General features: G+C 39.1%; 1 protein-coding gene across 2 annotated transcripts in view; it reads right to left on the reverse strand.

Annotated features, from left to right (window-relative positions):
* Positions 1-630: 630 nt before the first annotated feature.
* The window catches only part of ZFAND6 (zinc finger AN1-type containing 6), a 38,766-nt gene continuing 22,633 nt past the window's right edge, over positions 631-16,763 (reverse strand). For both annotated transcript variants that reach the window (XM_050903239.1, XM_050903240.1), the window contains exons 2-6: positions 13,019-13,188; positions 11,668-11,779; positions 9,401-9,501; positions 2,181-2,294; positions 631-1,581 (exon numbers count right to left, since the gene is read on the reverse strand). In XM_050903239.1, coding sequence (XP_050759196.1) covers positions 1,433-1,581; positions 2,181-2,294; positions 9,401-9,501; positions 11,668-11,779; positions 13,019-13,169 — 627 coding nt within the window. In that variant the 5' untranslated portion in view covers positions 13,170-13,188 and the 3' untranslated portion in view covers positions 631-1,432. The remainder of the gene's footprint in view (positions 1,582-2,180; positions 2,295-9,400; positions 9,502-11,667; positions 11,780-13,018; positions 13,189-16,763) is intronic.

A 16,763-nucleotide genomic window follows, 5' to 3' on the forward strand; every position in this document is an offset into this window, starting at 1 on the left:
GACAATAAAAGAACAATTCCTCCTACCCCCAAATGGGGAATCACTTACAAGCCTGTAGATCCGCTAAGGAGCGTGTGGAGGGTGGCTGCAGCAGTGTTCAATGTTGAAGTCTACGGATTTCAGACCTCAGAAGGACGGACATCTCACTGGAGAAACTGTCTGAGAATTCTCATTCTCCCACCTAACTTCAAGGAAGCCGGTGCAGTGCTGTCTGTCAGACAGTGGATCACAAAGCCCACAGCTGTATTTCCTAGAACCAGAATCACGTGCATGGATCCACAGCCGAGTCACTGGCCACATCTGTTTGACCTGTAGGTCTGCCCCCAACTTAAGTACGTTGTCACAAACGACCCGAACTCCTACACGAGTGACACACTGCACAGGAAGCACGGAGAACTCCCTGGGCAGAACGTATCAATGCACAAGGTAGAAAGCTTCTGGAAACTGTAGTGTCTCTGACAGTTATAGGTGAAAAGGTAAAAACAAAATAAATCAGAAGTTAGCTGGCATTGGGATATACACGGTCTCTGAATAAACACCCTGTAAGTAAAGGAACAACCAATGGAACGTCCCCATGAAAATAAAGCAAGAGAAATCCAAATTACATATGCCAGTGACAGCCACAGGGGCTCCGATTTTTTTAAATTTTATTTAATCAAAGTTAAGACGTGGATAAACATAAATACAGCACAGATACTTCAGATCATTCTTCATATTTGTGTACAGACAGACTGATGGATGTAATCCCAATGAAACCTGCAGTCAATGAAGTGCATACAGCCTTCCCCCCACACACACAAAAACAAAACCCAATTTAAAAAAAAACAACAAAAAACACACAATCTCAGCACACACTCTCATTACAAATGATTCATACATAAATAGGTAGAGGGTGCAAACAAGCTAATATGCGAACATGTATAACCTCTTGTTAATGGGGAAAAAAAAAAACCAGAAGCAGCCATAATGATTAAAATACATTCAGTTACTGATAACTAGTTGTGCCATACAAGGCATTATCAAAAAAAGGAAATTGTGCTGCAGAGAAAAGCTATATACAACAAGAAAATAAACTGCAAAGTTAACGCATGCATGTTTTATCCTGGAAAAGCACAGCCCTCCAATATTTTCTCCACGTTTGTTATAAAAGCCCTCTGCACTCAACTAAAATTAAAATGATCTTAAAGGATAATACTTGTAAAGTTTACTTAAGTCTTCAGCCACAGAAAACTGCAATGAAAATAAATGTTCAGAGTCATTTTCAAAACAAAAAAAAACAAAAACAAAAAATCTATTCATCTGATGACATGCATGATTAAAAGGTCTAGGCAAGATACACTGCTCTACGTTCCTGATGACTAAGGAAAAAAGCTCAAGTCAATTTAATCTGCAGATGGTCAGAGGATTTTTGTATTCCAGCAGAAGCAGCAGTTCAGATCTTCTGGATCTTTTCCCCAACAACTACAGGATTCTCTTTTCTGATTTTCTCAGCAGCATCGGCTTTGTAATTGTAAGAGCAACTGTGTACATCTGAATAACGGTGCATACCACAGTAGACGTTTCCACACCGACATTCAAACCCTGTGGACAGAAATACTAGCTTAGACATTTCAACATTCTTAATTATACTGGTTTGTTTTAAATCCTGAATGTGTTCACTCACTAGCAATAAATCTCAGTCACCAGTGTCAATCAGCCAAAGAGCCTCTGCTGCAGAAAGCATAAGAATCACAAATAATACATTTTTAAGTGATTAGAGTAAGATTTGACTTGACCATTCCTTCCTATCGCATGATACACTAGCACAAAACACATTCCTAGAGACCTCCTGCTCTTTTTCTTTATGAATCTTCACCCCACAGAACTCAAGTTTTCTTAGGCCCTTTCACTGAACCACTGCAAAGCTGGTTAGCGAATGGCAGCAAACTATCATCCAATTCCTCAGCTAAGCAGACTTCCAAAAGGAAGTATTTGGAATTATGAACTTTAAAGACAGGAAGTTGAAAACCAAAATGATACATGAATGACTAAATCTAGTAAGACCCAGCTGAAAGCACCTTTGGCCAAGTTTTATTTCAAATCCACATCGAGAAGACCATACCCCATTTTCCCCTTAAGAGAACCTTTCAAAGGTCCAAAGTCTAAACAAGTCTGAGAAAAGTAAAAGCAGTATTTCTTACCAGTAAGTCCAACCTTCTTCCTGCACATGAAACAACGATTCTTTTTCTGTTTTGGTTTGTCAAGCGACTTGTCTTGTTCTTCAGGTGTAGGCTCTGCATTCTCTGACGCTGAAGCTAATATTAAAAAAGTTAATAAGAACAATGGAAAAAATGTCTGTCTCTCCCCTTCCTCTGTTTAAGTCATACAATAATCTAAAGCCCATGCTGTAAATTTAGGTTCTGGGGTTAGCCATTTTGCTGCAGCTTCCACGTCTGAAGTGTAACGGACTCTCAGTAGTGGTACTGGAACTCCCTCCTTCTAGACCTTCAATATAATTTAAGGAGAGAATTGACTGAATGCTCATACAAAGTTCACAATATAAAAATACCATAAAGAAAGAGAATAATTAAAAATTAGGTTTAAGAGTAAGATTCAGTGCTGTCAGATTCAGGAAGAGAATCCAACACCCAAGTGTTTCCCCAGTAGTGTTCCTAGTCTGGTTCCTAAAACCTGCTTGTAAGACGCATTGCGTTTATTAGTATCAGTTGAGCAAAACACTCCCTTTCAAATACTGAATCAACATTAATTCTGCTGAAGGCTGCAAATACTGAGGCCACACAAAATGCAGTGTTTCAGAACAATCTCTACCACTGTGACACTGCTGCTCTTGCACACCTGGAAAAAGCCTACACAGGGGCTAGTCACTACCTGGGGTGAGATACCATTAGCTCAAGATACACAGACTTAAAGGGAGGAAGTACATTATCCTGAAACCCAGAAGGAAGCAGGTAAACATCTCGTTTTAAAGACACTTTTGCTAACACAACTTTCAACCTACTTTAATATTCTGTCACGTCTGAAAGAGACAGGTTACAGGTTGTGTGGGAGAATATAAACAAGTAATGGTAGTATTTGCCTGACCCAGGTAAAAATAGAAATTGGCTGGTTTTCCTCAAGTATTTGCACATTCCTTACATTACAAAACAGAAATAGAAACCAAAAAACCCCATTTCATTTCAAGAAGGGCTAAGAGCCAATCTCTGCCTACCAGCCATTGCTAGATCACAGCAGGACAAGTCTCCAGTAAGGTACACAGAAGCTAGAAGTACTTGCAGCAAAGAGGCAAAGAACGAAAGCAAGCTCCAGCTGGAAGGACTGTCAATGGAAGCAGAGCTAGAACCAATGCTGTAAAGAAGGGAATACAATAGCAAGCCCAGACATTTGCCAGGGAAAAAGTTGCAGGCATCTCTGTGCAGCTGGACTTTTGTTAGGCAGACGCTGTCAGATGCAGTTCTGTGCTAGTTCTACGCCAGTTGACTGCTATTCTGCATGACAATTCTGGTGGGGTTTTTTCCTGTACTGCTATTCTGATGGTTTGGTTGGGGTTTTTTTGAAAGGAAAGGGCACTTTCCACTTTTGCAATGTATCAAAACATTGTAGTCTGTACCAAGAAACATCAACGGGTAGCAAAATACCTGACCACCAGCAAATACTTTGCCCAAGTGGACAGTATATTCCAAAGGTTAATCTAGCAAAGGTAGACTGTTATGCATGGTTTATTAAATCCTTTAAAAATCATCATCTATATTACAAGCAGAGCTTTTCTTCGTCCTGAAATTTATAAGAATTGATACTTTGCAAGAAAAGGTTCAATGGCTTTAAATGGCTGCTAAAGGGCACATTTCTGAGTGGACAGATAATATCTAAAGGTTTGCAAGATAAGAATCAAAAGCAGTAAGAATTAAAAGATGTGAGATAAGCATCAGAAGTGGTAAGACTTACTCAAATGAACTCTTGCAGTGTTATACAGAACAGACATTGCAGTGTTTATTAATTCATTAAGAAAGCTTCATGCCATGACTTAGCGTTTAGCAGCTAACATTCTCAAGTTCGCATTTCCTGTTGTAGCAAAATCCAGTTACCTCAATGTAAGTTTTACTAAAAGCCTCTGTAACTATCAGCCAAATTTAGGAAAAACTGGCACTGTTCCCTGCATAACAAGGCTCTAATACATACATACTTACATTTTCTTTGTGCGTATGGCTCTCACATTAAAAAGGTTTAAAAATATTTAAGGGCTGCTACTCACTGTAGAACTAAGTGGGAAGATTCTTCCACTGCTGCCACGAGTCACTTTGTATCTACTGTAGTAACCATAAATTTTAGATCTCAATTTTCTTTTGCATAGAAGCCAGAGATTTGACTCAAAATCCTCTACAGGAATCATGAATATCCCAACCACTAAGCCACATTTAGATGACAAGGTGCCAGTGTTTAGTGCTCTGTCTATAAGCTAGCTGTGATGAACACAATAGAAAAAAGCCAGGTAAAATGCAATACCACCCAGTTTGGAGCTCGCAGGAAACATATTGCAGCCACTCCCAGCTGCTGTACTTAGTCTGGATTCCAGAATGCTGCTGCCTGCTTTGCTTGAACCAATTCCCTCCCTTCCCCCAGCCCCAGCTCTGCCTTTAGCTGGAGAACAGAAGCACTGGCAGCACCAGTGCAAGCTGCCAACTAACCAAAAGGAATACAGCATGAACACACACTCATTTTTCTGGAGCTGACAAGTTGGTCTGGCCACTAGAAGTTCCCTGTTTTACAGAGCATGTTCTTAGCTGATCAAAACAAGCAGAGCCTGGATTTCCTCCTAGAGGCAGAAGGTTTTGCTACTGCTTTGCTTGTGCCAACCTTGCTTGAACTTCAGTGTACGCTGAATGATGTGAAAACAGCACCCGCAAGATAAAGCACACTCCAGTCCTTGCATCCCTGCAGGCACAACACAGAACTCCGTGCATTTGCTGCAAGACTCCCGACGCCTCATCTGTTCTCTCCTCTCTCCCTCCTCTGGATGTTTTACATTTGTCACCCCTGCATTACTAGGCAGAGCTTCTCAAAGAAAAGGGTTCCTCATTCCCACAGGAAGGCCATGAACAGCTACATTTACCTCTTAAGTGCATCTGACCAGAGCTAGGAAGAAGAATACCCACTCCTCCAGAGGATTGGGATGTGAAGTTAATCCTAAGCAGAAGATCACTACTTCCTAACATGTTAACACTAAGCTGAAGTAATCAGCCTAAAATACACTGTTTCAGTGTTAGGAAGAGGCAAATCAAATAAGTAAGAGCACACTTACCTACAGAACTTAGTTTTAAATCTTTCTGGCAAATGTTTCCTCTCTCCCTGGAGCATTCATCCAGTAAATCATGATATCCTACATTATTTTCTATGCTTGTATCATAATCATACGCTACCTCCGAGCCCCTGGTACTGTCACAAAAATCTGAAGTATCCATCAATTCCTTTCCAATACTGTCTACTGAGCTAGCCCTCATAAGGTCCACTGAAGTTGATGCCATTAGTTCAACAGCATTCACCTTAGGTCCAGGTTATCTCCACATAAAATTCTGTAGCAACTTAATTGTTTTAATACCAAGTTTTTTAAGCTTAGTCAGCAATGACTGAATTACTAAAACTGTTTTACCTCACTAAAAACCTAGCTGAGCACAAAACCAGGTGACTTCATTCAGAAGAACAGCCATGTACCTTTTAGCTAGTTATTCAAATCTTAGTTTATATTTTGATTTTTCAAAATAGTAACCACACCATACTACACGACTGATTGCATTTTGCAATGCTAATACATGGACCTCTCCAATTCGCAATGAGTTCAAAAATCAGAGCAGCTGTTTTGGCTCTCAGAAGTTTTCAGCCTCAAAGAGGCTGAGCGCCCACCCATTAATACAAGTTATACTTTTAGCCCTATGTTCTTGAGTTGTAAGAGCTCCATAAAGTATGTGGTGGAGTACTTCTGCCTTCCAGGACAAGTTTCATTTACCTTTAAAAACCTCCCTGAAATATAAAGCATGGATCCTAACCTGGATGGTTTTAAACTCATTAATCCTAGAGAAGTGAAGCTCCTCTTTAGCTGCTTGCAGGCTTGCCGGAAGGCAGCCCCGTTAATCCCCTGGCTAACAAATAAGGAATCCTGACTGGCTAATCCTAACAGGACCGTAATGTTGAGCAAAAGGTACAACAGCCCATGAGGCAATTTAAAATGAGTTGGAGAGATGCTCAGAATAGAAGAAAGCTGCTAGAAAAGCTGGATTGTATCTTAATGAGTTTCATTTTAGGTCCTCTTTAATGGTATGTTCATGATATTTAAGAACATTAAAGTAAAAAAAATTCTATTAGCCCCTATCTAGCATCTGGGCTTTTTGCAGTGTTCCATACCTACAAGCATTATCACACAATCATTAAATGTAAAATCTAGATTTATTAACATATTCTATAGTTTTCCTCTATTTCTTCTGCAATGCATAAATCCAATGAAGCCAAACAAATCTGAACTGCTCTTTGGGATTTTTATCCCTTTGTAGTTTTAGCTTGTCTGCAAACAGCAAGGACTGTGTGCACACAGCAAGTCCCATTTATCTTTCTGCTTCAAAAAAATAACAGTAATCTAAGAAAGCTTAACTATTCACTCAATCTTTTATTCATTGTTTTTGTAGCCTAGTAAATTTTGTTAAACAGCAAGTTAACGGGTCCTCAACTAAATACAGTAGACTAATTATTATACAAGTAGCATAGAACAATTTGCTCCAGAACAGACATTCCAAAGCAGCGAGATTTTTATCAGAATAAATACTGAACAAATGATCAAAGCAGACATAATCTCTTTTTTCCTCCCCTACATCAACAGAAGTAGCGTTATAAGCTCTTCAGTCTGGGACCAACTACCACATTTCTGTGACTTTTTTTCTTTTTTAAATGCTACAAAGCCAGACAATACTAAATAACTTTGATTCACACATTTCTGTTACATTCTTGACAGCAGCCTAAAATTCAAATTCTGAATGATGTGGAAAAAAAAAAAAGAAACTTTAGGGTGCACAATTGTGGCAACAATTCAATGAAATCCACTTAGCATCCACTATAAGCTGCTTTCTTTCCAAACTTACACTTTCAAAGCAAAATACTTTAAAACTGGAAACACTACATTTGCTATGATTTTCAGTTAAGGGATAGCACAGAAGCAACTCTTCCGGAAACAAGGCTGACCCTGCCACAGTGAGTTATAAATAGCAATCGTAATTTAGCACTGCAATTACACAGTGTTGGTGTTCTTAGTTTAGAAATCACTATGGTACAAAGAAAAGGACACAGGACACAGATGAGTACTCTAAACACCTGATATAGGTTGATCCTTGAAATACGTACTGTAGAACGCGAATACGCCTCTGAAATCAAAGCCTCTAGTTGAGAAACCTATCTTATCTTCTCATAGGGACAATTAGCTTTAGAGATGGAGAATTAGAAGGAGCATAAACTTATCCAAATGGGTAAGAGAGACATTCCTCTGAAAACTTGCTGGATAAAGTCTTTTCACAGGCCCAAGTCACCTCACAGTACAAGCATCAAAGATTATTTTAAAATAAAGCACTCCCCCTACCTCCCAGCGAAAAGACAGTAGATGCTGCAAACCTAGAGTTTCAACTTGGAGCTAAGCCAAGGAAGTAAGTTACATATGTAGACAGAGAGACTAATTCAGGCACTGGATGGAAGATGAAGAACCATGAGACTAACAGGAAGGAAAAAAAAAAAGACAGGGTAGTAGGAAGATCAGCTTACAGAAGTTGCCTTTATATTCTCTGACATATGCCACATCCATATCAGCATAAACCTGCAGTGCAATATTCATGTGCCTGACTGAGGTGTTCTATTTCTGAGGTTCCCAGAAAGGGATGTACCTGCATGGGAGCTGGGTTATAGCTGGCACGCAGTACATCCCAGGTTCCCCATACTGCGGAACAGGGATGAAAGTAGAGCCATATCTGTACTACTCAGAGGTATATCAACTAAAAATCTAGCCTGCAAACCTACCTCTGCTGTGCAAATATATACAACTTGAAAAGCATAAGCCTTTTCAGCACTTGCTCTTCTCTCAAGCTGGGTAAGGCCAGACATCATTGATCAGTATTAAGAGCATGCCTTATGTGCGTTGTCAAAACTGAGGCAACAAGAGCTCTCAGCTCCAGAAAACAAACTAAATAGCAGGTATTAGAACATATGTCTAGAATATATCTTTTTAAGAGTAAACATTTCTAATAATTGACATCTCAAAGGCTAGTACAAAACGGCATTAGCATCAAAGTCTTTTCTGAGTTTTACAGCTACTGTTTGTGTGACCAAGGAGGTGGCCTTACTCAGCCCAGTAGCTAAACAATGACTCTTCTATTCCACCCTACAAAAAGGGAGAGCTCAGGTTTAGAAAAGTATCTGAAAAGCAGAACTTTGATACCAGAGGTACAATGAAAGAACTTATATTTAGCATCTTTAAGTGGAATTACATGTTGTATCTGTGGAAAACCCAAGCTCCTATGTTTAGACTAGTCTACAGAAACATAACTCTACCCACTAAAGCCTTAGCTGTGTCAGCAGAAGTAGAGGCAGAATACTTACTGACTTACCTTTAAATACCTTTTATAACGTCTACGGATTACAAGTCTGAGCAAATTTTGTATACTATCTGGCATTTTTGCATTTTCCTAAGAAATACTATTAAAAACTCTTTAGTTTTAAGCTCTACAAGCCTGCACATAAAAAGAAAAAAAATTCAAAGAGGAAAAGAACTTTACATTGTACCAGCAATAAGGATTTTAGGCCAATATAGTTAAAATCACCCACTCAGCCATTTTCCTTCAAGCAACCAGAGCTTGTGGTTTGGTAATCTTTTATTTCATAAAGTGAATTTCAGTGGGTCAAAATATTACACCGCTACAGTTCATAGGGGAAACATTCTTTTATAGGTGTTTCATGTTTATACAAGATACTAACACTGTTCTTACAATAGCTATGTCATAACACCCTCTATCACAAATATGCTCATAAACTGTGATATTTACTGCAACCAACTACTCTGAGACATAACAGACACTCAAAACTTTACTTACATGTAATAGCTGTGGCATAAAGACAGAACAGTAGATTTACAATGTGCACTTCCAACCCCAATTAACACACTTGTTATGGCAGATACTGAAATCGCCAGTCAAACATAAAAGTTTTCAGTTTAAGACTTGCCTTTTAAGAACAGAAAGTTTATCCTTATTTTGCTTTCTGATTTCACAGAATATTTGGGTTTGAGAATAAGCCATCTCTTGAGCAGGAGTATATTAAGAACAGTCAAAGTTTTAAAAACATTATTCATAAGTTCTGTCTCTGAAAACTAGGCACCAACCTTGCAAATCTTCTGTCTCAGGTACTGTTTTGTCCACAGCCGTACTATCCGGTTGGGATGATGCTACAGATTCTGTTAGAAGTGACTGACCTGACACAGGGCTGGGGGGCAAAAAAAAAAAGTTATGATTTTTACGAGGCATGTCCATGTTCTACAGAGCATTCCCGAAAGAAATACATTAGAGTATGTCTTGATGAAAGAGCACACCAAAACTTTTCACTCTGAAGTTGTTTCTGTAACCGTTTAAAAACACCACAGTGTCTAAGAATACCGGACAATCTGAATTGATGAAAAAGTGAAACATTTTTGCATTCATATTGAATGCAATAAACCAGTTCAACTATAAAAAGGGAAAAAAATATTTTGGGGTAGTTTGGCATACCATCCTTCCACACAGAAGCAACAAAGCAACATTCAATATGCAAGGATTTTTATAACATAAGTCAGCAAGATAATTGTAGAGGAGCTACTTTTGGTGTTCTAGGGATACGAACAAGAAAATTGCGGCATGTCAGTGTTTCCAGAAATAAGGCATCTGCAGCTGTACACAGAACTCCTCAGATTTTCACAGTGTAAAGTGGTGCTGGCCAAACTTCTCAACCCTGTAAGCCACACTGCTAAAATCACAGCATGGCTGAAAACTCAGATGCATACCTTGGACAGTTACGGGAGAGAGATTCGATACTAGCAGTCACTCACAGCCAAGCTGCTCATCCAGCAGCTCTACTATGGAACAAGACAGAGCTGAAGTCCCAAGCAAGAGGTAGCACTACCCCATTTGCCCAAATTGTTTCTCCCTTTCCACTTCGGGATTCACTCCAAACCCAAGAAATTGGATTATCCAGCAGCCCATGAACCAGCAAAGCCCTACCAGTAGTCCATGACACAACCAGGGCATTGGAGTCGCAATTTTAATTGCGAAGAATTACATGTAGGTCTTGAACTGCAGGTTTGGTCACCTACAAAAGGGCACTGTCAATTTACTAGATGTTTCCTCAGAGTATCATAACTCTGAGGTATTATCAGAGACTGAGGTTGAATCTCTGCTTTTATTTTGGAAAAAAGAACAAGTGACACTGATTTTTTGAAGTGCAAGTCTAAGAGCAACCATCCACTCATTGCTCCTGTAACCAGTAATCAAGCTAGTGATCAAAGAGATACTTTTTTTCTCTTTCATGGTATTACAAAGGTTGTGTGAGAAAACAAACCCAAGGCACTGTAATTGGTTCACCTCTGTGTATTGACCTGGATTTCCCCTCCCCACACACACACACATACCAGAAGAGTTGTATCAGGGTAAGATATCTATTTTCTACCCCAATTAGAAATCCCAGAAGGGAAAGACCAAATATAGCATCAAGCATGGCACCTAGCTCTCAGTTCATATGCAGGATCCAAGCACGAGATAACACCTCCTATAAAAAGCTAAAGAGCAGAAAACAGGCTGAACAGACTCAGCCAACAATAACTGATGAAATCACCCTCGGCCTGTGTTTTACTACATTCTGATTTTTAAAGGACAGTTGGAATGAATATTACTGCAAGTTAGCTTACATAGTGTAACACACTAACATTTCTCACTCAAAAAATTTCCAAAGCACATAAGTCACTGTTGGTTGTGTCATTCTAAACTGAAATGCAGCCACTAAACATAAACAAATATTTAGCTGTTACAAATGGAGAGCACTTAGTAAGTCTGAGTGATTTACAAGAGGACATTATGTCTCCTTGAATAATCCAGTTGGAAATTACTTGTTTAATAAGAAATCAATTCAGTAGCACAACTTGTACTACGATTCAGGTATCTTTTCCCTGTTTTAGTATGCTCCACTTTTCGTGAAGCAACTAGTTTGTTAACACATTATCATACATTTATTTATGAGAGCTCTAGTAAACAGCTTTCTGCCATTTTACAAAATCCTCAAATTTTTAAGATGGAAAGAGCTCTCCTTTGGTAAGTGTACAACCAACTGCATGTTGTGGAGTCAGAAGACTAGCCAGACAAATCTCTGTAGAACAGCATGAAGCTGGCAATGCTCCTATTTGAGGCTAAATTCTAAAGACAAATTTGCATTTGAATGCAACATGGAACTAACAGATCAGCTACTATTTACTGTGAGATCCCATGCTTTAAAGTTAGCAGTTAAATCTTACACCTTTTCCTAATCCAGGTCCTAGCATTTAATTATGCAGTATCGGTACACTTCATTTAATCATCTTGATACAGATTTTTACGTAAAAACACAGAACAGACAGAAACAGCTTACCTTGGCTGCATAGATGGAGTCGATGTAGTATCTAAAGTTGACTGAGTTTCCTGGGTGCTGCCTTCTGTGCACTGAACTGGTAAGGACTCAGTTATACTACTGACAGAAGTTGCTGGAAGGAAGACACTAATGTAAAATGTGTTACACTACTTCCTGGGATTACAAAAGTTATACAATGCAATTATTCTTCAACCCCATGACACCAGCAAGGAAAGTAATTTAATCTCAGCCAATATCATAACGAAACATAATTTTACAAAAAGTAATTATGTTTGGCCATATTTTGATCATGTTCCAGCCCCAGGACCCCAGAAGTTACACAGCACAAAATTTTGAAGCTGGAGCTTTAAAATAGTTACTGTTTTCTGCTAATTAAAGCAACTACAAACAGCTTTCTCAGCATAAACTGCAATATTCTCACATGGTAAGCTTGGGTTTTGTTTAAAAAAACCAAGATGGATCTGTGAGAAACAGTAGTGTGGCATCCTAATGCCAACTGAGGATCCATTTTGTTGTAGAACCTAGATCCCCAGATTTCAATGGAAGCTATTGCTTCAATTTTAAAAGTCAAGTTAATATTAAATTCACGGAGGGAAGTCTTCAAGAATGCACAATGAGATTCCTTGCTGTCAGTATTCAGCCAAACCAGAAGAGACATTTTAGAAACTCCAGGGAAGCACTCCCTAACCCTCCTTCCTCCAGCAGAACGTGCTGAAGTTGAAAATATCGGGGTGAAGAGGGCAGAGAAAGGGTTCCTCTTTCTGAGGGCACTACCATTAATTTAAAGGGGGAAAAGCCCTCTAGCTTTTTCTAGAGAGTGAATGTAGGAAGACAGCACTTATTTCAATGGGAAATCTGCTTCGTAGGAAAGACCATAGTACATGGGGCACTGGGCGAAAAAGAACAAAAAGTATCTGTATCTGAAGTTAGGAGAAACTCTTCTTAAAAAGCGTCTACAGGTACTTAATTTCTGCAGCCTGCTACTGAAGGATTAAATACAGGTATTTTAAATGCTTTTCACAAACACTGCCCAAGCTAAATGTTATCTCTGCTGTCAGAATTTTCAGGAAAAATATGCTGGTATAGTATTTTTTCTGCATTTTTATATCTTCAAATTGGAAACGCTCAGATTAATACAAAAGCTATTAGCAAGAGTCTACTTCTGAGCAGATTAAGCTTGACTATATTATGAGCATTTCATCCAAGCTCATTGCATAAAGTAAGATACTTGAATAAAATGGTTTGCGCTAATACTCCCATACTTGTAGTATTTGGACATGATCAGGAAGCAAGTTGCTGTCTACTGTGTCATTTTGAGTTGTTCAAACAGATGTACGTTAGTGTTACTTACCAGGAGGGCTAATTCTACCATTACTGTTCTGCCTTTGAAGATGTTCTTTGTAGCACACTGAACACATGCCATTTGTACGAGGATTCCCATAAAATCCGCAACCAGTGGAACAAAGCATAGGCACTTGGCTACGGTTAGTTTCTTGAGCCATTTTCCCTTCTTCTATAAACCTGGAATTGATACATACAACTCAGTATTTAGAGTCCTGAGAAAACCCTTCTTGTACAGTTGACATTTGAAAATCTGGAGTTTCCTATAGCTCAGCAAAAAGATCTTCTAGAAAAGACGCCTTGTGGGTAACTCAATGCCCTTTCCTAAAAAGTCTATAAAGTCTGCCCAATAATACAAATACAGTCATATGTATGCTTTGCATGACCCACACGTACAGACCCTTCCAGACCCACCATTTTATGGTCAATATATAGCCCACAAAGAAAAATCATTTTAGAAAATATTGGAAGGATTACTGCTTCTAGCAGTAAGTTAAGGGGAGGTAGGGGAGGGGGACACCTATGCTGAACTCTTCTTGAGACTTGAACACCTGATACTGTGCATGAGAACTATAAAATGGAAGACAAGCATGATAACACATGCTTACTTCTTAATAATTATAATTAACAATAGTCACATGAATTCGCAAGTTACTGGTTAGTCACCACATCATTAGTGAAGGACAACACAACTACTTACCACAAAACCCATATTATGATTTTTCACAGGCAAAAAGAAAATCACCTTTTCAGTCAGAAATATTAGACTACGTACACGTACCTCCTATATATCAATTTGGTGTGAAAATATACTAAGAAATAAGAATCAAGGCAACTCATATAACGTCCTTAGATTTAGTTTTCATAAACGCTGTACAATTTGTATTTTTTGTCCCTGGCTTGTAAAGATCTGTAAACCTTCTTAATACAACAAAATTACAGCACATGACCATTTTCAACATGTCATGTTCAGAGCCTCCTATTCTCAAACGGTCTAACTTGTAAATCAGTTATTGACATCTGTCACCCAGTGAGATAAAATTAATTTTCCATTTTTTGCCTCCTCCATAAATAATTCTTGTCCTTTTTTGTATCAGTTTTGAAAGAAAAAAAAACCCTTCTCATTAAGACACTAAGTATCTCAAGGTATCAATTATTTCATTCAAGATCAACTGCGGTCTACCGTTTTATGCTTCCTGATTAAAAATTAGGCTGAAGCCTAATAATTTTAATTCTTGCAAGTCAAACCAAAGAGAAGCAATATTACTGAAAAGAAAAAATAAAATCAATCTTTCGAGTAACATCAGTATATATTTCAAAAGCAAAGAAAAAAACTCCAGAAGGGAAGGGGTTTCAAGATATCTGAATACTTCACCAATTGTCAAGTTATAAAACTAGATTAAACCACAGTAAGAAGTACACCAGGGTAAAAAGATTTCCTTTTACATAAGATGTATTTGAAGCCAAATACAAACAAGTTTCCCATTATTTTGTTTTTAGACACATATCCTCATCTCCTCTCACACCCACATCCATTGCATTTTGTTTTTATTTCTCCAAAGCATATGAAATTGATAGCTTTGCAACCCAGAGGTTTGCTTTTGAGGTAACAGCAACACAGAAACAACAGTCAAGTCTTCTGTTCACAGCAATAAGGTACTCTAAGGATGAGAAAGTATTCAAGATAAGACAAGGAAGATGTACAGGCAGAAAGACAAAAAAAAAAATCTGATAGTATCTTATTCAGCTTCAACCTGCAATTAAGCTTATTTCAGCTGTTTGACTGCACTCCCCCACCCCAATATAGAGGCATTTGCTTTCGACATACAAAGCCCCCATTGACCTCAAACGACAGCTAAATTTGATTTTCCTGAAGTACTGTACTTGTAGCTGAAAGAGCACTTTCATTCCTGCCTTTCTCCAGACAGCCCTTTAGAATGAAACTGCAAGTAGTGCATGTGGGAATTCAATTCTTATGCTGGGCCCAACATTCAGTGAAGCCATTTCAGGAGAGTGTAAATGAACATGAGTTTTCTGTACTTTGGTAACTCAAACCAATTTAAAGATGAAACCTTACACAAGTCACTCTTGGCATAGAATGTTTAAGATTGAAAGACTAATTAAAAAACACTTTGGACAGAATATTTCAAGGGCTAATAGAGATTCAATGTCACAATACAAATATTAATCCTTTTATTTTTAGACAGCAGCACATTAAAAGAACCCTACCACACTTACTTTCAAAATTTACCATGACTGCCTTTCTGTTCAATAGTTAGCTTCAAGCAGCACACAGGAACTCAGTAACAGCACCAGTTACTGCTAATTTTCTTATTTCCCAACACAACCGTTGCTGAAGGGACCAGGTGCCAATGCAATCACAGCATAGCAATTTCTAATATGGATGTAAAAAAAGTCTGCTCCGATTCAATAAACAAATTGTGAAAGGTGCACAAAGATGCCCAGAAGAAAAACAAGAAAAGCTGGACTGAGTTCCAGCTAGGCCAGTTCCCGAGTTCATTAACCAGTGGATCCTGCCACCAGCCAAAGCACAAGCCACTGGCATGAGGCTCCAGAACACTTAAATCTCCAAGGGGAAGTGCCAGGGATTCTTCTGAAGAGTTTTAATAAAAGCCACAGGAAGTGGAAGATCCCTCATTGGTTGCTAATATTTGGGGAATAAAACGGAGAAGAGAGAATTAAACTGATGCAATGTTATGAAGTCAAATGAGAAAGAAGTTGAACCAATACAATAACTTGTTGCATTCAGAAGGGGGCAATCGCATACAATCCCCCACACCAGCTCCAGTGCTCAGCTGGACCCTCACCCACACAATTAGTTCCCTGAGCCACCAAAAAACCCACCAGGAAAAAAAAAAAGGGTCATCACCACCATGAAAAGTTTTCTGACAGTTCAGTGAGATCAATCAGTTCACACACAAAAAAAACCATAAAGAAAAAAGCACAATGCAGGGCAAAGACTCTGGAACGGATGCGAGGGATGACATGACCAGGTTTTAGCAGCCTGTAAGATGCTGAGATGGTTGAACTGATCTATCTGAACCCTAAAGCCACAGAATGCCAAACCAGTATAAGCAGCTCTTGCTCCCCAGCTTCTCACTCCCTCTCCCATGCTGCTCCCTCCCTCTCAGTGCTCACATGCACTGAAATGAATCAAGGAAGTGATCAAACTTAGAAAACCAACCGCGCCATCTTTTGCCAATTAGTTTTAACACAGGCTGGTTTCCGAGCTTGTGTTTGTCACGTGTGCTGTTTGGGCATGAGAGAGGGTCTAGCTGAAAACATGTGTGGAACCACTTGTTTCAGCAACAGAGTAGGCTTAAAGCATTAGGAGAACCACTAGCCAAAAACAGACATTGAAAAATATAAGGGAATAGAGATCCAAGTGCTGGCGGTTCCTGCCACTGCACTTCAGACATGCCTTTCCTGTACACATCTACTACAGCACGAGGGCAAAGGCCAAGATGACACAGCACTGTGCCTCAGGGACTTCTCTTCCTCACCGCTCGGGCAGAAGTCAAACAGCCACAAGCAGAGCAGCCAGACTCTGTCCCCATGTCAGCAAACATGAACAGCAAGAGATCATTGATGAGATGTTTTGGGGGGAGGGAAGACCTCCCCTCACCCCAGTTCTTGGCTCAGCTTCAGATGATTTGTTTCAAAACTGTCCATAATTCCTCATGCAGGAACATCCATAGTATCACCGAGCTCAACAATCACATAAACCAGTAATG

This window comes from Gymnogyps californianus, chromosome 11, assembly GCF_018139145.2.
Source record: "Gymnogyps californianus isolate 813 chromosome 11, ASM1813914v2, whole genome shotgun sequence".
Taxonomy (NCBI): Eukaryota; Metazoa; Chordata; class Aves; order Accipitriformes; family Cathartidae; genus Gymnogyps; species Gymnogyps californianus.